This window comes from Lacerta agilis, chromosome 17 (assembly GCF_009819535.1).
Source record: "Lacerta agilis isolate rLacAgi1 chromosome 17, rLacAgi1.pri, whole genome shotgun sequence".
Taxonomy (NCBI): Eukaryota; Metazoa; Chordata; class Lepidosauria; order Squamata; family Lacertidae; genus Lacerta; species Lacerta agilis.
The window spans coordinates 27164345-27187457 of record NC_046328.1 but is presented as its reverse complement, the minus strand read 5'-3'; the positions used below and the strand labels follow the sequence as shown (position 1 = coordinate 27187457).

The following is a 23113-nucleotide window of genomic DNA, read 5'->3' as shown; positions in this document are numbered from 1 at the left end:
ACTTTCATTTGGATACCGTCATGCGTTCAAAACAGTGTGTTATGTACTACAGCCCTTGAGACCCTTGGACAAAAAGCAGAAATCTCTGTGTGATACTTAATAAATATGACCAGTGAGCAAACAGAGGATACAAAAAGTTCAAATTATCAAACGCTGTGCTTTGAGTGGGCCAGAAACATACACACATAAAAAAGGCCGCAACTAGAGACATCGAAGCTCAGCTAAACTACATAGCCCAGAACCCAACGCGACTTAACCCTCCCGCTCCTGAATAGAACGCGGCATCCCCGTCCTCTGATTGGCCGCTTGCCTATACTCGCCGCGGCTTGCGTCCTCTCAAAGCTTCCTCATTGGGCACACGCCGTTCTGTCGTAGCTGCCGCTGATTGGGCGGGAGGCGCCACCGCAGTACCGCGTACGGTGGCCGCGCGGTCTCAGCGGGAACTCTGCGTTGTGCGCGCTCGGCGGATTTCGCGTGAGCGCGGCGGTGAAAAGGCAAGATGGCGTCCGAGGTGCATTCGGAGCCCCCCAAGGCAGGGGAGATGCCGTTGCCAGGATACGCGGCCTGGTCCCCCAACGAGCTGCAGGCCAAACTGGCCGAGATCGGGGCGCCCACGCAGGGTGAGCAGGCCTTGCTTGTGGTGGGGAAGGGGGCGCTTACAGCCTGCCGGTAGGGGAACAGGTTCCTGCAGGCCTTTCCCGTGATCTGGAAGGACCCTCGTAGTGTGGAAGCAGCAGGAGGAGAGCGGGGAAGGTGCTGTGGGCGGGCGAACGGGGGTGGGGTGGGGGCAGGGACCACGGGCAGTTGCCTTATATTTATTTCAGCTTTATCACATTTATTTACGCCCCATCTTTCCCCTCAAGGAGCCCCCCCCATTTCATCCTCATAACAACCCTGTGAGGCAGGTTAGGCCGAAAGGCTGTGGGTGGTTCACGCAATTGGCACAGTATTGCCCTGCTCTGACTGGCAGCAACTGTCCAGGATTTTAGGCAGGGGGCATTCCCAGCCCTGTGTGCAGATGCCACAGGGGATTTGAACCTGGAGTCTTCTGTATGAGAAGTGCTGAGCTACACTCTTTCTAGGAGGAAGGGGGTCATGGGAGGAGGATGTGAAAGGGCTCTTAGGAGCTTTGGTGGCAGTGGGGGAATAGAGCTGAGTGTCAGATTTTGCATTTAAAGCATGGGCTCTGCCATGGAGCTGTGGTTCATTTTTGTATGTAACTCTGAGTAAGAATTCATGGATTGCACTTTTAAAGGGGGGGGGGACACACTTTTTATGGGTTCAGTAATGTAGGTGAGGCCTGAGTTGTTATTTCCAAATTTCATTTGGCGTGATGATGTTTACCTGTTCTGAAAATTCCTTTAATGTATCCATAGTGGGATTAGAGACTTTAGAGTTGGTTAGTTTGGCTTCCAAGATCAATGAGTTGTTATTACAGGGGAGCAGAAATGTATCAGAGCGGGAAGAGAGGGGGAATGTTGGAGAGAGGGAGAAGAATAAGGGATTTTAGTGGATGAGGTTGGGGAAATTGGGAGGGGTTATGAAGCTGGCAGTGAATTCTTGGGGCCAGAGAACAGCAGGAAGTTGGGTGTCTTTGCAGTATGAATGGTGATTTGAAACCTATTTTCCCAGACCCTAGTCCTACACTTGAACCACTACACTATATGTACTTCACTCCAGGCAATTGAGACATTCAATAACATAGTTTAACCAGGCAGAATAACCGGAGAAGGGTTAGAGCAGGGGCAAGGAGGGTGGTAGTGACCTAGGGAGAATCCCAAGGGCCAGATAGAGAGGCCTGGGGGGTCACATTTGGCCCATGGGTCTGAGTTCCTTAACCCTGCTTTGTGGAGTAGTTAGAGGAGGGAGGTTCAGCTTGTAGTTTTTACATTTGTGGCATATGTGAAATAATTTTGACTTGGGCCCTCCACACCAAAATCCAGCTTTCCAGGGGCTGCAGGTGAAGAGAACAGTGTATTTGCCAAGTAGCAGGTTTTGGGGCATAATGCAGCAGAGAGGTTGTATTCAGGCTTCATCTCTGTGTGCAGTCGTACCTTGGTTTTCGAACAGCTTAGTTCTCGGACGTTTTGGCTCCCGAATGCCGCAACCCTGGAAGTGAATGTTCTGGTTTGCAAACTATTTTTGGAAGCCAGACGTCTGACAGGGCTTCTGTGGCTTCCAATTGGCTACTTTGGTTTCCGAACGTTCCAGAACGAATTCCGTTCAACTTGCAAGGTACGACTGTATAATGGTTTATGGTCCATGTAGCCCAGTGTTGTCTACCAAAATGGATGCCTGGGATGCTTTTTTAGGGATTGAACCAGCAACCTTTTACATGCAAAGCAAATACTCTAAACTGAGCTATGTGTTTGGTCTCTCAAACTCACTAGGTGTCTCTAGGTAAACTACTAACACAGCTGTCATATCACGTTGATGCTGGCTGAACTTATAGAATAATAGAATTGTAGAGTTGGAAGGGACCCCAAGGGTCCTCTGGTCCAACCCTGTGCAATGAACTTGCTGGTCTTTATATAATAATTACAGGCAGCATCCAGTTGATGTGCGACCACCAACGTGTGGGTCCTTTTGGTCCCAGAAGGTGGTGGGATGGGCTTATGTGCACAGGGGCCAGGAATGAAATTTCCATGCAAAATGGCTGCTGCCTCTATTGACATAGATTATTTAGCCTTGAGCGGTTAACTTAACAAACACTCTAATTAATAATGTCAAGGCCCTGCTCTTGAGCTGCAGAAAGAAGGGTATGTGGGAGAGTCTGGGGATTTTCCCTATTGAAGGTAAATGGGAGATGATGAGGAAGTTGTTTTGTTGGTACAATATGGTCAGGATGTTGGGAATGGTGTGTGTGTGTGTGTGTGTGTGAGAGAGAGAGAGAGAGAGATGAGCTTGAGGAGAATTGGTGCAGTACTGTTGGCCCTAAACTCCAATCCTGACATCTTATCCCATGTGACATAGAGTAACCCCAGAATGACCTCAGCGTCTCTCTGTCCTTCCAGGTGGCCGTGAGGAGCTGGTAGAACGCTTGCAGACTTACACACTTCAGGTGAGACCGTATTTCTTGTGGCTACAAATGTGACCACTCAGAACACTTGAGGATAAGAATGCATTAAGCTGCCTGAAGGACTGGCTTGTACCCTCTCTCCAACATCCCCCAAACATTTAAAGTTGGCCAGGGGATGGGGCGGGCAGTCAGACTGAAGAAGGCCCTGTTGTTGTATATGCCTGCTTCCCATGCCCTCTTCTTTCTCTCACAGGGCAGATGGGTGTCCTTTGTAACCTGCCCTGGGACCTTGTGGAGAGGGGCAGGCAATAAATGTTATGATGATGTTGATGGTTGCCTCTACAACTGTTCCATCTCCTCCTTTACAGACTGGGATAGTGCTCAACAGGCCAGTTCTACGAGGAGATGATGGAGATAAGCCAGGTTTGCCCCCCATGCCAGGCCAGGTGAGTGATATATCCAGGAAACCTCTTTGGCCACTTTCATGAGACTTGAGCGGCTTCAAGAGAGGCCATAAGCGCAGCGGCAGCCCATGTGCTTTGAATGAAAAAGGTCTTGGATTCACTCTCAGGTTCATCTCCAGTATGTTTGTTTAAAAAATGTCAGGTAGCAGGGCTGTGAAAGACCCAAATTTAATAAGGCAACCGAATACTGGTTGTAGCCAAACAGAAACATATGAGCAGAAATTATACATAAAAATTAAAACTTCACTTATACAAATTATTATTATTATTACTATTACTACTACTGTCATTATTAAATTTGTATATTACCCTTCATCTGAAGATTACAGGGTGATTCACAACATAAAAATACAAAATGAGAACACAAAGTGCATAATAAAACAAAAACAAAGCAATAATCCTCCTCCCACAAACACATTATTATATCCCAGATGCCCCCCTTAAGATCACCCTCTTCTGATTGCACTCCTCTTAAAACGTTGAGTCCAAAATTATGGACATCTATAGGACTCCCTAGCCTAGATTATACATGTGGAGCCCTTTTTCTGCCAGATGTTGCTGAACTACAACTCCCATCAGCCCCACCAATGGTCAGGGATGATAGAGTTGTAGTTTAGGAACATCTGGAGGGCCAGCAGGTTCCCCCCACCTGCTCTTGATGCAGCCTGACCAATGCAGAATAGCGTGGAGCCTGCTGCGATGCTATGCTTGAGTTCACGTAGCCGTAAAATGTATTTGCTTTTTCAGCAGCTGCATCACCTTCCTGGCTCACGTCCAGCTTGAGAGCCACAAAGACATTTAGATCTGCTTCCAAGCGAGGTCTCGCCCATCCCATACGTCTGGATCTTTAACTCCTCTTGTCATTCTGTTCATGGGTGGTTGTGTCACGCAGGAATCCTTAAAAATGTGAGCCAAGCGTGCTTCCAACGTTTCCCACAGCTGCCTTCTTCTCTCTTGTCTTGCAGCATCCCGGAATGCCTCTGCCGCCCCCTCCCATGGGGATGCCGCCAATGCAGCCTCCGCCTCCTCCTCCACCCCCTGGCATGGGCCTCAACTTCCCTATGGGGGTGGGGCCGCCTCCTCCGCCCCCTGGCATGGGCCCACCTCTACGTATGCAGGCGGTGGATCCCTCTGTGTTACCTGAGGAAGAGCGGCTGAAGCTGGCTCAGCAGCAAGCAGCCATGTTGATCCAGCAGGAGGAGAGGGTCAAGCAGGTAACAGCTTGCTCCTCTGTGTTTGTGTCTCATAATGCAAAGGCTCCCAATCAACATGAACTCTGCTGTGCTGCAGAACATATTTGTAGCCTGTGCGTCTGTGAGTGAGAGAGGGAGCGCAAGGGTGAGACCAGAGATGGGGAGCCTGTGGTCCTCCAGATTTCGGACTCCAGCTTCCATCAGCCCCAGCCCTTGTGGTCAGTGGTCATGGATGTTGGGATCTGTACTCCTACAACAGCTGGAGAGACCCATCCCTGTTTTATACTGTGAACTGAATGTTCCTACTCACCTCTCCCTTTAGATCAGTGGTTCTCAAAGGGTGTGGCAGGAGAGGGTGGCATATACAGTGGGAAGATTCAAGGACAATCAAAGAAACGTTTAAGTGTAGTATAGTATAATATCAAAATATTTTTAATTACAGTGGTACCTCGGGTTACAGACGCTTCAGGTTACAGACCCAGAAATAGTACCTTGGGTTAAGAACTTTTGCTTCAGGATGAGAACAGAAATCTTGTGGCGGTGGCAGCGGGAGGCCCCATTAGCTAAAGTGGTATTTCAGGTTAAGAACAGTTTCAGGTTAAGAACAGACCTACAGAACGAATTAAGTTCTTAACCCGAGGTACCACTGTATTTGCAGAATATGGATAGATATATTTTCAAAATGAGAGCAAAAGCACTGGCTATTCTTCCACAGTTCTCCATGACATACTGTTTTCAACTCCAACAGATTATGAAAGATCAGAAAAGTGAAAGGGTTTTTTTGCGTTGATGAGAAAATGAGAGTTTGCTTGTCTCGAATGAGACCTAATATAAATGAGGTAACATGGCAAAAGCAAACTCATACCTCTCATTGAGTTTGTATACATACTTATGGTACATATGCAAGAGGCTAATTTATAACTATATTCTGTTTGAAATTCTGGAGACATCAGTCGATGTAGATATGCCTGAGCATGATGAATCAATTGTGTGATTTGTTATAAAAAGCTTCCTATGTTAGAATCTGTGTTGTTTCTCTTCCCGTCTCAGGCTGCTGTCCTTATGGAACAGGAGCGCCAGCAAGAGATGTCTAAGCTGGCTCCCTCTGTACCTCGGGCTGCTCCGGACCTGGGGCCAAGACCTCAGGGGCTCCCAAGAGGTAAGTCCCTTTGCGTCAGAGAAGGAACTTGGGCCCGTTTATGCAAAGAGGGCAAGCTGCTTCAGGCAGTCTTGCCAGAATCATTCAGGGAGGAGTGTCAGACCTCACTCACTCTGGGTCATTCGCATACTCTTTGGCTAGGAATCCATTCCCACTTATTCTTATTTCAAGGAACAGCATATTACATGATGACATGGGAGGGGAGCCCAGAATCTTATTTATTTATTTATTTATTTATTTATTTATTTAAGAGGATAGGTATTTATGCCCACTTTAAAAAGAGGTGTATTGGCAAGGGTTATCCCTCTGAGTCTGTACTCCTCAGTGAAAAGCAGGCCCCAAATTGCATTGTGCAGTAACTTGTTGAACTGAAGGAATGGCAGATTGTTGAAGTTGTTTGCTAAAAATGCCAGGCAGGGAATCTTGAGAGAATCAAAATGAAACCCTCCCCACAACTGCACAAAATGTTAACTGGGGTTCTGTGCCAAGGGATTTTACACCCCCATCCTAGTTTTAGTGAAGAGCTGGATAAATTTATGGAAGGTGGGACTGCTGGCTTGGTTGTATGTGCAGAACTAAAATTGCACTTAGGAAAGCTGAGTTTAGTGGCTTGTGTTAAAATTGAGCAAATGTATCTGCATATTTTGGTACTTATTGTCATGGAATTCTACTCAATTTTGATCCAGAGTAAATTTCAACATATAGTTAGCAGAGTAAAAACTTAAACACCTTGCAGGATTCCCAAAAAATAGACCAGAGGCAATTACTTTTTACTCCCGCTTTTGCGAGAGGTTGGCGGTGGTGGTGGGGAGACGCTGTGCTCCCCCCCCCCCCCGCTTGCTTTAAACCCAGCCGGGGAGGAGGGGAGCTCCGCTTGCTTAACGCTGTGCGCAGCTCCTCCTCTTGCTCCGGAGTTGCTCACAGCATCGCCTGCATATGCTATAATATTTTTTTCCCTCCTCTAAAAACTAAGTGCGTCTTATGGTCAGGTGCGTCTTATGGTGCAAAAATACGGTGATGTTTCATCCAGCAGAGCTTTACTGCTATTTGAAGGCAGATGAGCATAATGGTCACAAATCCAATACATTCAGGATTGGCCCTGTCCATAAGAAATCCAGTTGCAGCAGACTTAAACTTACAATAACTCATAATAACTCGTAACACTACATACAGAACAACCACACCAGAAGGAAGAGAGATGGAGAAAGTGAAACCCAGGCTCCTTCTGTTGCTATTACAGTCAGCATGACCTTCACAGAAAGAGATAAGAGAACCAGTTTAAACCAGCTGTTCCTCTGAAGGAATAACCTAAACATCATGAACCTTCTGCTTGTTTCTTTCACACAGAAGCCTCTTGAATTACTTAGAATAGGAAAGATCTCTACACATCAAGTCAATACTTTCTGCACCAAGAAATGCAAGCTGACACTTGCAGAGTGGAGTTAAGAGCTAAAGAGGTTGATCAGACACTACTCAGTGTTGCTCTCCCTCTTTAAAGCTCTTGAGAACCAAACGGGCTTGAAACTTGCTTAAATCAGAGATTTAAGCCCCACCGGGAACCTGTGGCCTTCCAGGTATTGTTGGACTACATCTCTTAACACCCATGGCATTGGTAATGCTGACAGGGGCTGATGGAAGTTGGACTCCCAACAGCACCTGCAGGGCTACAGATCCCCCACCCCCTGTCTTGCAATGGGCGTGAAAGCTTTTCAAGTGATGTCAAAGTATGCAGTTCCTTCTGACAAGTAGGGAAGTGGCCCATTGACGGTGGCCGTTGCTGCTTTGCTTTCCCATTGGGAGTTCATTTGCCAATCTTTTCCTAGGGAACCCTCCTGTGGGCTCGCCCATTGGACCACCTGGCCCAAGACCCCGTGGCCCCCCACCTCCTCCTGGAGAGGACAGCCGCGAGGTAAGACTGGTTGTTGCAGATGTGGGGGGGGGGGTGGGCTTGGCAGGGTGACAGGGAAACTGCTTTGGGGAATGGGAGAAATTGAGCGAGTTAAGATGAGCCTGTTGGATCAGGACAGTGGCCCATCGAGTCCGGCATCCTGTCCTCCCAGCAGCCAGCCAGATGCCCGTGAGAAACCAGCAAGCAGGATCCAAGCCCAAGAGCCCTCTCCTTTCCTGTGGTTTCCAGCAACTGGTATTCAGAAGCATTGCTGCCTCCAACTATGGAGCGCAGAGCGTAGCTATTGTGACCAGTAGCCTTTGATAGCCCTCTCCTCCGTGAATTTGCCTAATCCCCTTTTAGAGCCACCAATGCCTCTTGTGGGAGGTTGTGAGTGGGGGAATCGGCATTCTTGCCCTAGGTTGGCTTCAGATGGGAAGGAGGTTCAAGCAGTCAGACACGGGCGGTGCTGGGAGTGTGCTCTCTGGTGCAGCCTGTGTTCTTGAGAGACGCAGCTTGAATTTAAAACAAACGCAGGGTTAGACAAAAGCTGAAAGATCTGCGTTTGGAAGCAGAATGAGGCCACTTTTGTCTTAAGAAACTTTGTCTCGTCTTCCAGGTTGATGAGTCCGGCGTGGGTCCCAAAATCCCTCAAGCCCTGGAGAAGATCCTCCAGCTGAAGGAGATTCGCCAGGAGGAGCTCACTGCTGTGCCGAGCGCCACAGGTACTGGGTTGCCTGAGGCAAAGGTTAAAGTCGAAATTGAGACACACAGTCAGGGCTGTGGAACCTTTTTCAGCCCAAGGGTTGCATTCTCTCCAGGGTAACCTGGGGGGGGGGGGGTCCACATGCCAGTGGTGGGCAGGGCCAGAGGCAAAAAGGGGCGGAACAACTAATGTGAATTTTAGCTTCCTGCAGTAGACCGGTTTCTGCAAGCACTCACAAATCCCCCTCTATGATCCTCCATTTAGGCAAGCGTGAAGCATTATCAGAGTAAGGACACATTTCAGCCAGGCAGAAACATTCAAGGAGGGTGTGGAGCAAGGCCAGTTGTGGGTGTGGCTCGTGGAGAGCCCCAAGGGCCCGGCAGAGAGGCCTGGAGGGCCACATTTAACCCCTGGGTCTGAGGTTCTCTAGCCCTGCTCTAGGTGAATTTGTGTGTGTTCCGTGCGGTCACATGACCAATATGGGAGTTGAAATTTTAGTTCTAACCAGAGGTGTCAGGTTGCCCCAAGATTGAGGTGTCCCGGTGCACGTCATGCATGCGTGATGTCGCATCACCTGGAGGAGGCCAAGCGCTCTGGAGGAGCTGGCCACTGAACTTGTGACTCGCACGCTCTGGGCCCTCTCAAGCTGGGTTCTGTGCCTTCCTTCTGCACTTTGCGGAGTGGCAGTAAAGGCAGCAGAAGAGCAGATTGTGGCAGATCGTGACCGACTGAGGGGTGGAATTGCCAGCATGCAAGCTTTCTGCAGAGATGGTTAGGCCAGGCTTCCTGTATCTTCTCTGCTACTCATTCCCTCACACTTGTGCTTTTCCCATAGATGATGACATGGAGACTGACCTGAGGGTGTTGGCTGGTATCTCCGCTTCAGATGCTGAAGAGGATGCTTTGGCTCTGTCTAAGAAAGAGGTGAGGAGGCAGGAAGTACAGAAGGGGTGGGGGAACTGTTGGCCTTCCAGATGACACTGGGGCTCCAGTGGTTGAGGACAACAAGTGTAGTCCAACAGCCTCTAGAGCAGGGGTCTTAAAACTCTGGGGGCCTGTGAATGGGGCACACACATGCACAATCCGCCCCTCAAAATGTAATATGTCATATGCAAGCTTTTGTGTGTTTGTGTTTATGTGCATTTGGGGGGGGGGAGAGATTCGTAGCTTTCATCAGATTCCCAAAGGAGTCAGTGACCCCCCAAAAGGCTAAAGAACCACTAATGTAGAGAGCCACAGATTCGCCACCTCTGAACTACTCCCGCTAGCTCTGGCTAACACGACCAGTGGTCTGGGCAAGTTGGCCACCCCTGAACTGCCGCCAGTGGCAGCCTCGGTTGTCTGTAAGCTATCGGCTCCTCTGCAAAGCTGTCCTGTCCTGGCCTATTAAGGCGAGCAGAAGCTTACTGATGGGCGGTGTGTTCAGGCAGCTGTATTAAAAGGGGGTGGGTAAAGGGGCTCAGTCAAGTGAGACTTTAGAGCATGAGCTGAGGATGTTCCCCCCCCCCCCAAGGTGGTAGAAAGAGCCGGTTCCTAAGAACTGGGCTGCCTTTAAGGCAGTAATGTTGCCCTATCAAAGGAAATGTGTCCTGTGTTGGCCCCGCATCTTTGGGATGTCCTCCCCAGGGGAAATGCATTTGACACCCTCCTTGTTGGCCTTTAGGAGAGCCTCTCAGACCTTTTTTATTTCATTATGGTGCTGTGTGTTGATCCCTGATTTATCTGCTGCTGATTTAATGCTTTCTTGAGTAGCTATTAATAATTTGTGACCTTACTTTTGTTTGACTTCTTCTAAATGGCCTCAGGAGGCCAATTGATCCTGAAAGTTAAAAAACAAAACATTAAAGTTGCTGCAGTATGCCTGTATAGCGTGGCACCACTTACTCTCTGGAACTCCCTGCTTATTGATACTAGTGTTGTACCATTATTGACGCCTGCTAAAATCATTTTTGTTTAGACAAGCCTACCCAGACGTACAATTTTATTATGTATATTTGGGTTGTTTTAAGTCCAATTATTTTATTTGTGTTTTCTTACCAGCATCTTATTTTAAGCAGCTTAGTAGTATGTAAATCTTGTTAAATCTAAGTGAGCGCATTTGGTCCGCTTGACAGAAAAACCGCAAGAGGAGAAACCGGAAGAAGAAGAAGAAACAGCAGCAGCAGCAGAGCACATCCCCAAAAGAGAGCCCACCTTCCCAGGATGCCAAGGGGCGTGGGGAGGAGTCTGGGGGCGATGGCCCAGTGGAAATTGAGTATGTCACAGAGGAGCCAGAGATCTATGACCCCAACTTCATTTTCTTCAAGAGGATCTTTGAGGCATTCAAGGTATGAGGAGGGCCTGGGATTTCCTGATCTCGTTCCCTGCATTTCCAGTGGTACCTCCACTTGTGTATCCTTCCGGTTACGAAAAATTCGGAATGCGTAAGCGGCAATCCCAGAAGCATTTTTTTGGGTTTTGCCGCATGCACAGAAGCGCTCTACCGCTGCGTGTGTGTGTGTGTGTGCAGATGCGTTCTCCGGTTGCAAAAACCTCGGGATCCGGCCAGACCTCTGGAACGGATCCCGTCCACAACTGGAGGTACCACTGTATATGGGATATGAATATAACAAATAGAAATCACTTTTTTATGGGGAAGAACCTCAGATCGTTAGAAATGCCTGTCAAACAAGTGCATGTGAACTTTTGCTGAAAACGTATTAAATATATTAAAATCCCACCATCCCTAACCATTAATGGTGGGACTGATGGGAGTCTGGAGTGAGCATCATTGCGCCTCTAAAGGGATTGATCAACATGGCAAGTTCTCCTTACCTTTCTATGGAAGGTGTTGGACCTAGTTTACATTATAAAAGAGAGAGACCCCACTGCTTCCCTGTGTTTGTGCTTCATTCTAAGAAGGAGGAAGGAGGAACGGGGAGTCCCTGCTTCACCCTTTGCTTGTCCCTTGCCACAGCTGACCGATGATGTTAAAAAGGACAAGGAGAAGGAACCAGAGAAAGCAGACAAGGTGGCCAGTTCAGCTCTCCCCAAGAAGAAGGGTTTTGAGGAGGAGAGGAAAGACAGTGACGACAGCTCAGATGATGAGCAGGTGGGTGCATCTCAGGGGTGGGCAGAAATGCTCTCACTCCACCTCCTCGGGACCCTCGGTTCCTAAGAACTGCTTGCCAGACCCTGTGATGCAAACGGACAGGTCTCTCCTAACGCCTGAAGAGTGAAACCTCCCAAGTTCAGAGGCAGTCTGCCTCCCGACTGTCAGGTTCCTGGGGTGGAATCCTCCTTTCACGCAACTCCTCCTTCCTTTTGAGCTTTTGGGAGTCTGCAAGGCGGGCGGTGGGGGGGGAGTGCTGTGGAAGTCACAGTACTTGAAATAAAGTGCAGGTTAGCAATAAGAGGAAATGACGGCCTGCCCCTCCCTACTGTGTGCAGGAGAAGAAGCCAGAGGCTCCCAAACTGTCCAAGAAGAAGCTTCGGCGGATGAATCGCTTTACGGTGGCTGAGCTCAAACAGGTACGATTGTTGGTGTGTGGTGTGCAAGTGCATGTCTGTTGTGGAGGGTAACAGGGAGAGGGACACTGGTACAGTTGATTCCCTCTTTAAAAGGAATTGGAAGTCTGCCTTTCCATCCCAGGAGGCTGTCCCCTCATTGTTTCTTCCACCTTCCTCCTGCCCGCCCCCCCAATTTCTGCCTATTGCTGATGCATTTGAGAGCTGGCCCAAAACAGAGATGTTACTCTTCCAGGAGCTATGATGTGTTAACACGTGAATGGTCTCCTAACTAGTGATGTAAGGTGAGAACATTATCTCCAGAGTATATTCTCGAGAAAATTCTCTGCTAGAAAATTCTCCGGAGAATATTCTCCACAAACTGTAAATTCTAATGTAAGAACCAGTTTTACAACCCACATTTAAAGAACGCACTCATGTAGCGGACCTGAGGTTTTTTTTTATATTCCTTTTACTTTAAAAGCTACATTTCATACATACACGACATGATTAGAATTCAAAGTTGATGGTAAATATATGGTTAGTGGCAGGCTTAGTGATTAACGTGACAGCTAGGTAGCCGTGTTAGTCTGCCATAGTCAAAACAAAATAAAAAAACCTTCCAGTAGCACCTTAGAGACCAACTAAGTTTGTTCTAGGTATGAGCTTTCGTGTGCATGCACACTTCTTCAGATACACTGCTACTTTTTCAGTGTATCTCTGTGATCTAGGGAGGCTGCTGTGGCTCAAGGTGCAGCCTTGCCTCTGTTGTGGGATTAATGCCATGTGCTTTTGTGGAGTTGGTGGGTGGTCCTGTGTCTGTGGCAAAGCTCTGTGTGTTCAGAGGTGTTCTTTTGAGCCCTGGCACTGAACTCGGGTTGACGAGGCCTTACATGTCAAATTAGACAAGCAGGGTGGCATGGGAAGCTGATTTCTAAAAAGCCCGGCGGTTGGGAGTGAGAAGAGCAACTTCCACAGCGAGATGGGACTGGTTCGCTCTGACCCAAAAAGCAGGAAGAGTTGGCCCCATTTCTGCCCTGTCCTCCCCGCAGCTCGTGGCCCGTCCTGACGTGGTGGAGATGCACGACGTGACAGCCCAGGACCCCAAGCTGCTCGTCCACCTGAAGGCCACGCGCAACTCTGTCCCTGTCCCCCGGCACTGGTGCTTCAAGCGCAAATATCTGCAAGGCAAGAGGGGCATCGAGAAGCCACCCTTTGAGCTCCCCGAGTTCATCAAGCGGACAGGCATCCAGGAGATGAGAGAGGCTCTGCAGGAAAAGGTCAGTCTGTGTCCCCCTCCCCTCCAAAAACACAGGCAGGGCCCTGAAATTCACAGGAATGTCAAGTGCTTGCGGTGGGGCGAGTTGCTTAGGCTGCCCTTTGCTTCTGCACCATCTGCCCAACTGTTAGGCAGAGGGGGTAGCTGCCTCAGGCAAGGAGTTGCAGAACAGAGCTCTCCGGGCCACACTTGAGCTGCTCTCCTCACCTAGCCAGCTGCCATCGGGGGCAGAGAGGAAGCCGTCCTGTTGCCCACCTGGTCTGCTTTTGCACAAAGAGCTGAGCAGGGGCCTTTCTTTGACATCGGGCAGCAAAATGACCCCAGTACAGTGGTACCTTGGTTTAAGAACAGCTTAGTTTATGAACAGCTTGGATTCAGAATGCTGCAAACCTGGAAGTAGGTGTTTTGGTTTGTGAACTTTGCCTTGGAATAATGTTTTGCTTCTTGTTGAGTATGTTCCATTTGTAAATTGAGTCCCCCGCTGCTATGTGAAAACAGCACGCCTTGTTTTAAGAACGGACTTCTGGAACGGATTAAGTTCGTAAACCAAGGTACCACTGTACTCCCAGCAGTGGAGAACCAGATCTGGCCAGTGAACTGGATCCTTGTCTGCCCCTTTTAGATGCTCCTGCCATCGGGCGGCAGCTGAGGGTTGTATCCAATGAAATTTTACTGAAAGCAGAGCCACTGAGATTAATCTACCTCCGTTGGTCGTGTTGGTTGCATTCAGTAAGTCTGCTTTCAGTACGACAGACATTGGCTACCACCGTGAGATCCTCAGGAAGCTGAAGTCTTGACCTCCCTGGAATTGTGGCCTGCACACTTTGAACTTGGTGCTAACCAGATTTCCCAGCAGTTTCAGGGAGATGGTTAAACCTGGCATTACCCTGTAGCCTTTGGGCGACCTGTGACCCTTGGCCAAATTTCATGCATCCTGGCAAAGACAGGGTACGTGTAGGCCTCCGTTTTGTAACCGCCTTCTTTCCTGTTCCACCCCCTCCTAGGAGGAGCAGAAGACCATGAAGTCCAAGATGAGGGAGAAAGTTCGTCCCAAGATGGGCAAAATCGATATCGATTACCAGAAGCTGCACGACGCCTTCTTCAAGTGGCAGACCAAGCCCAAGCTTACCATCCACGGCGACCTGTATTACGAGGTAGCAGAGGAGCCCTCGGTGGAGGCTGGCCCATGAGGGCGAATGGGACACTGCCCCTCCAACCTCTGCCAGCCCCCATCTGCCTGCCTCCTTAGTTGGAGCCAGCTCAGGGGGTGGTACCAGCTGTCAGCCTTGCCCTGCTCCTGCATTGCAGCGCTGCCCTGGTAGAACTCTGCAGGGATGGAGGATAAGGACAAGGCACGAGTTGGTTGGCTCTGCCTGTCACTGGCTCTGACACCACCCCCTCCCGGCCTCCCTGTTTTCCACCCCTCCAGCCCCGACAAACACCAGTCCCCCCTGGGGCGCCATGTTGTCCGGACAAGCCTTCCCTCCGGAAAGGGTTGGTTGGGTAGGAGGGAGGGAGGGAAGGAAGCCATTGTGGAAGAGCCCCCCTTTCTGATTTCATCTCTCCTTCCCTGCCAGGGTAAGGAGTTTGAGACGCGACTGAAGGAGAAGAAGCCTGGGGACCTGTCGGACGAGTTGCGCATTGCGCTGGGGATGCCCGTCGGGCCGGTGAGTGGCAGAAGGCTAAGCCCAGCGGCCCTCCCAGCCACCAGGGCTGACGGGAGGATGGGCTCTCATGGAAGGCGGAATTGGAGGCAAGGCAGGCAGAATGCGGGCTGCCGGCTCACCAGGTTTCCGAGGCAATCTACATCCTCCAGATCCCCATTTTAGCAAATGTGTTTTAAATTCAGGAGTGAAGCGATTTTCAGGAAGTGTAAATTGAGCTGGTTGCACCTAACTTTAAAAGCCTAAACGGCCTCGGGCCAGTATACCTGAAGGAGCATCTCCACCCCCATCACTTAGCCCAGACACTGAGGTTCAGCTCCGAGGGTCTTTTGTTAGTTCCCTCACTGCGAGAAGGGAAGTTACAGGGAACCAGGGAGAGGTCCTTCTCGGTAGTGGCACCCGCCCTGTGGAACGCCCTCCCTTCAGATGTCAAGTAGATAAAGAACTATACAACTTTCAGAAGGCATCTGAAGGCAGCCCTGTATAGGGAAGTTTTGAATGTTTGACGCTTTGTTACGTTTTATATATTTTATATATTCTGTAAGCTGCCCAGAGTGGCTGGGGTAATACCAGACCTACTAGCATTAATAGACCCAGTGAGTTAATCATGCACATTAATTTCAGTGGGTCTCCTCTGAGTAGAACTAACAGTTAGAACTGAGTGTGTAATTTACTTCCTAACTACTGTATTTAATTTCAGACACCCCACCCCCACAGGAGCTTACCTCCTGGTTTGGTTTTGTTGGCAGGTAAAAAAATTTGGGGCAGTGTGTTTGGGTAGGATATTGTGGGTTGTTTCCTTCCCAGAATAGGCCGATTTAAATTGATGAAGCCGGGGTCTTCTCTGAGTAGGACTAGCATTGAATGCAACCCCACTGGAGGAGAGGGAGGGCTGTGAGAATGGAAAGCAGAGTGCGGCACGTACGGCATGAGATAGCGGGGAAGGGGAGCTGGGGGGTTGGGGTAACGCAAGTGGGGAGGCTTCTGTGACTGATGACTGTCTTTTTTCTGGCCTGCCCCCAACAAGAACGCGCACAAAGTCCCTCCTCCCTGGCTGATTGCCATGCAGCGCTACGGTCCGCCCCCCTCCTATCCCAACCTGAAGATTCCGGGCTTGAATTCCCCGATCCCAGAGGTGAGCAGAATCATTCCCTTTGTTGCCGCCTTGGCTTTTTCTCACTTTCTAGAAAACAGATGGCCAGTTGGCGACCTGTATTGTTATTATTAGTGGCTCTAAATGGGGCACTGCCCCACCAACCTCCGTCTGCCCTCAACCAGCCCCTGCCTCCCTGCCTTCTTATAACCATTCCAAGGGGTGGCAGCTCAGTCTCGGTGTTGCCTTTGTAGAACTCAGCGGGCAAGAGGAGAATGGGGGGTGAAACTGGAACCAGTTGGCTCCTCCGTCCTCCACCCCACCAGTCCCAGTGGGGACTACCCATCAAGGATTGGTGTGCAGGACCTGTAGCAGGGGGAGCTGTGTCTCATGCGTGCTGGAAGTCCCAAGCTCAATCCCTATTGGCATCTCCAGGCAGGGCTGGGAGAAATCCCCTTTGAAATCACAGAGAGCTGCTGGTATGTCACTGTAGACCAGGCATAGGCTAACTCGGCCCTCCAGATGTTTTGGGACTACAACTCCCATCATCCCTGACCACTGGTCCTGTTTGCTAGGGATGATGGGAGTTGTAGTCCCAAAACATCTAGAGGGCCGGGTTAGCCTATGCCTGCTGTAGACAGTACTGAGCGAGACGGACCAAAGCTCTGATTTGGTGCGTGGCAGCTTCCCAAGCAAGGGCTGGAGTCTGGCCTGCGCAGATCTCCAGTGATTTGCTTGCTTCCCCACCCCATGGAGTCTGCTAGGAAAGGCGACTGAAGCTTTGCCTTGCTGAAAGCCCTACCGATGCCCCTTAGCTGTAGCCCACACACTTCTGGGTCCCTCTCTAAAGCCTTGAGGGCTGGAAAGTTGGGCTCCTAAGCTGAGAGTCTCAAGGTGCTGCATTTCCCCGCTTGCACTGATTTCAGTACTTGTGGATCACATCTGGCACTAAATGGGTATGCAAGTATTGAAGAGGGATCATAGAATCATAGTTGGAAGGGGTCTTGAGGATCACATAGTCTGGGGTTTCCCAAACTTGGGTTTCTAGCTGTTTTTGGACTACAGTTCCCACCATCCCTGACCATTGGTCCTGTTAGCGAAGGATGATGGGAGTTGTAGTCCCAAAGCAGCTAGAAACCCTGGCCTGGTCCAACCCCCTCCTAGAAACCCTGGCCTAGTCCAACCCCCTCCAATGCAGCAATATGCAGCTGTCCCTTACGGGGATCAAACCTGCAACCTTGGCGTTATCAGCACCACGCTCTAACCAACTGAGCTATCCAAGCTGGAGCTTGGAAGTCCCTCACATCACAAAGTAACACCGCACTCTCGGGAGCTTTGGGATTTGAGGGGGGGGAGCCCAGAGAACACTTCCCAGCTCCTCCTGTCCACTGCTGAATGACTGACTCCCCTCCACCCTCTTTTTCTCCAGGGATGCTCATTCGGATACCACGCTGGGGGCTGGGGTAAGCCCCCAGTAGATGAGACTGGGAAGCCCCTCTACGGAGATGTCTTTGGGACCAACGCGGCTGAATTCCAGGTAGGCACCTGGAGCCTCACTTGCTTGGCGGCCAGGGTTGCCGCCTGTGGGGTTTGACCGCTTTTCCAGAGCCCTTGCTCTGTGCTGCGTTTGGATCTGCTGGCCTGGGAGGTGCCAGGATCACGTTTTCTCTTCCCCGCCATTAGACCAAGACAGAGGAGGAAGAGATCGACCGGACACCGTGGGGAGAACTGGAGCCCTCCGATGAGGAATCCTCTGAGGAGGAGGAAGATGAGGAGAGTGATGAAGAGAAACCGGACGAGACGGGTTTCATCACTCCAGCAGACAGGCAAGTAGCTGTGATTCTGGGTCCCTTCCGGCTCTACATTTCTCTTGATTTTAAGTACCTGACGCTCTCTCTTGCCATGCCTTGGCTGAGCAAGTATCAGTGTCTGCAGTTGCTGGGCACCTGCCTGGCACCCACGTCCCTGCACAGAGGGTCCACTGCTCCCCTACCCAGCCCAGCGCCCCCTGGTCCTGTCGCTGGTGATGAGGAAGTGGCGCAACATTCCCCCACTGAGCTTGCATTTTTCTCTGAGCCATGCTGGTTGGGGCTGTTGGGAGCTGTAGTCCAAAGCTTATGGAGGCCACCAGGGTTATTTATGGAAGGCTGACTCGGGCAGAGGCCAAGGGCAAGCAAATGGGTATTAGTAGAGGAGGAGCTGGGCCCGTCTTGCCCAGGACACGCAGACACCCCTGCAGAGACAGAGTGGATCTCTGGAACTAGAGTTGTTTTGAGACCATCGCTTGTTCATTCATGGGAGGGGGGCAGCTGGTCGAATTTGGCTTGGCCTTTGACCACCCTTTCTGATCTTTCTCCAGTGGTCTGATCACGCCTGGGGGCTTCTCCTCGGTCCCGGCTGGCATGGAGACGCCTGAACTCATTGAACTGCGTAAGAAGAAGATCGAGGAGGCCATGGATGGGTAAGTGTTGGCTTCTTCTCTCCTCGGCCGTCTCCCAGGGGTTGCTGCATGTTTTGGGAGCAGGTGGGCGTGGCTTGCTCAAGTCATGGGTCAAACAGGGGAGCCTGGAAGACCACGATTGGCCCGCAGGCCAAAGGTTCCCCTCCCTTGTGCAAGAGCCTGTTAGCACTGACCCAGAGCTCTGTCTCCACCACGTGTGGCAAGATTCTTCCTGGCTAATCTGCACCCAACCACCCTCTCTCTGCCCTTTCCCTGATGCTGAGCGTTTCTTCTCTCCCTCATGTTATCCTCAATAGCAGCGAGACACCCCAGCTCTTCACCGTTCTGCCAGAGAAGAGGACTGCGACAGTCGGCGGGGCCATGATGGGCTCCACTCACATCTATGACATGGCAACGGTAAGAAGAGGCTGGCTTTAGTTCTGCCTTCTGCTGAAGGATGTTTGGGGCCCAAATAGCTGAAGGAGCACCTCCCATATCAACCTCATGTGTTTTAAGAATGTAGGAAGGGCCTGGCAGCAGGATCTGGCCAAAGACTCATCTTGTCCTCCGTCCTGTTCTTGCAGTAGACAGCAAGATGCCTCCTGCAAGCCTAAAAACAGGACCTGAATGCAGCAACAGTCTCCTTCCTTTGTGATTCCCAGTATCTGGAGGCACACTACCTCAAACACCAGAGGCTGATCATCAAGACCCTTCTGTGCATTCTCCCTGTAAGAGAGGAACGCTCTGAATGTTAAAAAGAGAGTGCCTACTCTGTGGTGGCCCCTCAACCCTGCAATGATCTCTTAGTTGAGGGACACCTGGAGCCAGCACTGTAGACTTCGTGGCACCAGGTTAAAAACTTTTTAAAAATTTACCCAGGCATCTTGGGCTGCTGCATTCCCCCCCCTTAATTTTTTATTTTTGTTCCACTGATTTATGCTTTCAAATGCTGCCTTGTGGGTTTTCATTTTGTGCGTACGCTGCCCTGAAGCCCATTTCTGAAACAAGGTGTGCAGAGTGTCTGTTCTTAAAGCAAGCAAATTCAGTTTTAGGCATAGCTGAGCAGAGCAGGTTTGGAGGTGCGGTCACCTGGTTTCTGCTTCAGATATACTAGACTGGGGATGGAGAGAAGGAAAGTTAACAACTGTCCTGGAGCGAAGTTCGACCACTCTGTCACTAGGCAGGGGCAAGGGAACAAAAATAATAATAAATTAAAATTGCTGCCCTGTAGGTCCTTACAGACACGTATCACTTTAAGCTTAAAGAACCCTTGCTTCAGATGGTTTAATTCCTGTTCCCTGTTGCTTTAAAAGAGAGTTAACTCAAAGGAAGTGGGAGATCAGACCACCTCCTCAATAATTGTTCGTAGGGACAACTTTGCATTGGTGGAGCCTGGTTCTCTGCACATAAGACACACACACACACACACTTACTTTCAGAGTAGACCCATTGACATGGATGGCAACTTAGGTCCATTAATTTCAGCGGGTCTCCTGTGAAGCAGAAATTACTTGGATACCAGAGTCTCAGGTGGAAAAGTGGGGCTTCAGTGAGAGAGATTTATGGATGCACACATACCACGTGGCGTGTGTGCAGAGAGAGACAAACGAGTGCTTGTCCACGTGTGAGCAGGAGTCAGGCAGTTGCTCCTGAGTGATGCCCTCAGTTGGGGAGTCCCCCGTGCTGGCTTGCCCGCCTTCTTGCGGATGCAGCTCTGCGGATGGACTTATTCCAAAGCAAGGCTTTTGTAGGCAATGCTCTGCTTCCACAGCTGAGAGGTGGGCTGCCTGCAACACCCCTCTGTGTTTGCGTGCGGTTTGGGAGGCGAGGGATAGTGACCCACCCACCCCGCAAACACCTTACACCAGTATCCGCTGTTGGCTGCCTCCTCCCTCCCTCCCTCCCTCCCCTGCGTTTCCTTGCAGGTGATGAGCCGCAAAGGTCCTGGGCCAGAGATCCAGGGCGTGGAGGTGGCCTTGGCCCCCGAGGAGCTGGAGCTGGACCCCATGGCCATGACGCAGAAGTATGAGGAACACGTGCGGGAGCAGCAAGCCCAGGTGGAAAAGGAGGACTTCAGCGACATGGTGGCTGAGCACGCTGCCAAGCAGAAGGTATGGGGACCTGTGGAATGGAGGGGACTCGCCAGCCTAGACAGTTGGCCGAGCCACGGAGAGCTCCCACAGGCCAGGCTCTTTGTCTGCCTTTCTCCAGCACTGTGTACTCTGGAAGTGGCTCTGCGGGAGAGAAGGGCCTTTTCCGGCACCCGCTATCTGATCTTAAGCTGGAGATGCTGGGGATTGACCCCAGGCCCTTATGCATGCCAAGCAGGTTCTCCATTATCCCTCTCATGGGATGTCCTAGAACAGGGTTTCCCAAACTTGGGTCTCCACCTGTTTTTGGACTACAGTTCCCATCATCCATGACCACTAGGGATGATGGGTGTTGTATTCCTGAAACAGCAGAAAAACGAAGTTTGGGGAACCCTGTCCTAGAAAGGCAAAATGCAGCTGCTGTGAGGGAAGTGAGAGGGCTGTGGGTGGCTTTGGGGAGAGGAATTCAAACAGGGTTCAGGGAAGGGACAAAGGCTGGGTTGCTGGCAGGGAGGTGGGGGCCAGGAGAGCCTGTCTGCATGTCAGGTGTTGTGGATGGAAGGGGGACAGCGAAAGCAACAGGCCCGTCAGAAACTTGTAGCAAGAAGCCGAGGAAAGGCAGAGGAGGGGAAAAGAGAGTACAGGGCCCTAAGGGAAGGGGGGTGGAGCTCACACAGCAGTTTGGGAGAGGTGATGCAGTTGCATAGCGGGTGGGGAGGGGTGTGTGCAGGCATGCATATGTGTCTTTTTGCATTGGGCTTTTTTGTGGGGGTTGGGGTGGAATCAAATTCTCCAGCATTATCAGCATGTTGTGACTGCCCTCTTTGCTCCTCCAGCAAAAGAAGCGGAAAGCACAGCCCCAGGACACCAGGGCAGGAGCCAAGAAGTACAAAGAATTCAAGTTCTAGCCCAGCTCCGAAAAGTCTCGGCAGTCCCTGTTTGTCGTTCATTTTTAACCCCCTCCCTCTTCCATTTCTCCTTTGCACCCACTGGCTCTCGTGTTGTTCTCGTGTCTTCGGTCTGGATAAAGATGTGGAATATTTTGTAAATAAAGTCAGAGTTGCCCTCTGGAGGTCTTTGTTTACTTAGGTGGAGGAGGGTGAAATGATTTCTACTCTCCATGGCAATTTGGGCGTCTTAACTTTGCAGGTCCCGTGGGTAGGAAAGTAAACTTGAAGCATGAAATTTGCAGGGTGTGTGTATAGTGTATGATCCATGTCTGTGGTCCCCCACCCCCCCAGTGCTTTGAAACAGGAGGTCAGTTGTTTATTTGCAAATTCATACGTCCGGAAAGATAATCCTGTGCCCCCAGTCTCCTGTTTCGGACTCAGCATTCAGGTGAGCCACACTGAGTCATTATCTCTCTGCCACTTTATTCCTTGCACTCAGTTCCCCTGCCAGCTTTAAGCTGTCTCTTTCCAGGGTTGCCACTAACCTCACCCTGCGCCTCCACTCAGTTAAAGCATGGAAGGTAAAATGCACAGGTATGGGTGAGCTCTTGTACTGCTTCTCTTACTCTAATGCTGTGTCAACCTGCTTCCATAACTGGATTTGTGCATTCCTGCTCACAGTAGTCCCTTCTCCTGCTCTGAAGTAAGTGTGTGTGTGTGTGTGTGTGTGTGTGTACGTGTACACACAACCCAATTCTCTGCCTGGCTGCTTGTGAGCTTCTGCTTGATTTCAGGGGATCTCATTTGGTAATCTTAAAACTGCCTTGGACACAAAATACCCACCTCACTGCTGATACTCGGAGACCTCCCCAAGAGCAGGCAAATGTGCACCCCCCCCCATAAAAACCAACAACAAAGAAAACGGACTGAAAAATCTGGCAGCCTCCCCACTGCCACAAAAAACCAGGCAACCCTGTAGCCCCCAAAAGTAGAAATGAGAAACAAGAATTTTAAACAGGGTTTTTTGTAAACCACTTTTGAGTTTGTTTGTTTTTTAAAATACCAAGCTTATGTATTTTATGAAATAAAATGGGGTGGGGGCCTTGGCATGTGCCAAGGGCTGGGGGTGTCAGTTGCTGGGGTGCTCACAGGCACCACACTGGGGAACCCTGGTTTAATACCTTTTATCAAGTTCCTTTGCATGTCTGCCGTTGCTGTCATTTCCCTATTTTCCCATCCCAGACACATTCCCATCCCACATAAGGTGAGTCTCGTTAAGTGTTCGGGTGCATGTTAGGGGATTTGAGATAATGCTCAGTGCCAGGAACGCTCCTTTCTTTTTGCGATTGTAGGAGGGGGAAGGTGAGCTTAACTCGGAGCTGTTTGAAAACAAGAAAGCGGAATTTTACTTCTTTTATCAATCATATGTTTATACCCCACCTTTCTTCCAAGGAGTTCAAGGTGGCCTGCATGATTATTCCTTGCTCCATTTTATCCTCACAACAGCCCTGTGAGGTAGGTCGTGACAACTATATTGTCCTTTCTCTACTGGTTTGTTGTCCAAGCTTTGCAATGCTCTCAGTGTTGTGCAGCAAATAGGCGCTCTGGTCTCTGCCTCAAGTTCCACCTTTGCCATAGCCCCAGGCAGCTGCCACTCCTCATGACAAACACCTTCAGGTTTGTTGTGAATGCAAACATGCTGCTAAAGCGTTTTGAAATGTAAAGTGTGTGATAGAAATCAT

The 23113-nt window shown here is 50.2% G+C and overlaps 1 protein-coding gene across 1 annotated transcript; it reads left to right on the top strand.

Annotated features, from left to right (window-relative positions):
- The first annotated feature begins 447 nt into the window (after positions 1-447).
- SF3B2 (splicing factor 3b subunit 2) lies at positions 448-21553 on the top strand. The gene is made up of 21 exons (XM_033174510.1): positions 448-620; positions 3015-3061; positions 3388-3465; positions 4449-4697; positions 5727-5835; positions 7659-7744; positions 8343-8448; positions 9265-9353; positions 10544-10756; positions 11386-11520; positions 11859-11939; positions 12968-13195; positions 14199-14348; positions 14772-14861; positions 15886-15993; positions 17381-17488; positions 17635-17777; positions 18311-18412; positions 18709-18808; positions 20317-20502; positions 21318-21553. The coding sequence occupies exons 1-21, from the start codon at positions 500-502 to the stop codon at positions 21387-21389; spliced, it is 2601 nt and encodes an 866-aa protein (XP_033030401.1). The 5' UTR covers positions 448-499; the 3' UTR covers positions 21390-21553.
- Positions 21554-23113: the final 1560 nt, after the last annotated feature.

Bases quoted from the DNA above. Each gene is read 5' to 3' on its own strand.
- SF3B2 (XM_033174510.1), top strand. From the start codon at position 500: ATGGCGTCCGAGGTGCATTCGGAGCCCCCCAAGGCAGGGGAGATGCCG. The intron at 4,698-5,726 runs GTAACAGCTTGC...TTCCCGTCTCAG, and splicing joins AGGAGGAGAGGGTCAAGCAG to GCTGCTGTCCTTATGGAACA. The intron at 11,521-11,858 runs GTGGGTGCATCT...TACTGTGTGCAG, and splicing joins ACAGCTCAGATGATGAGCAG to GAGAAGAAGCCAGAGGCTCC.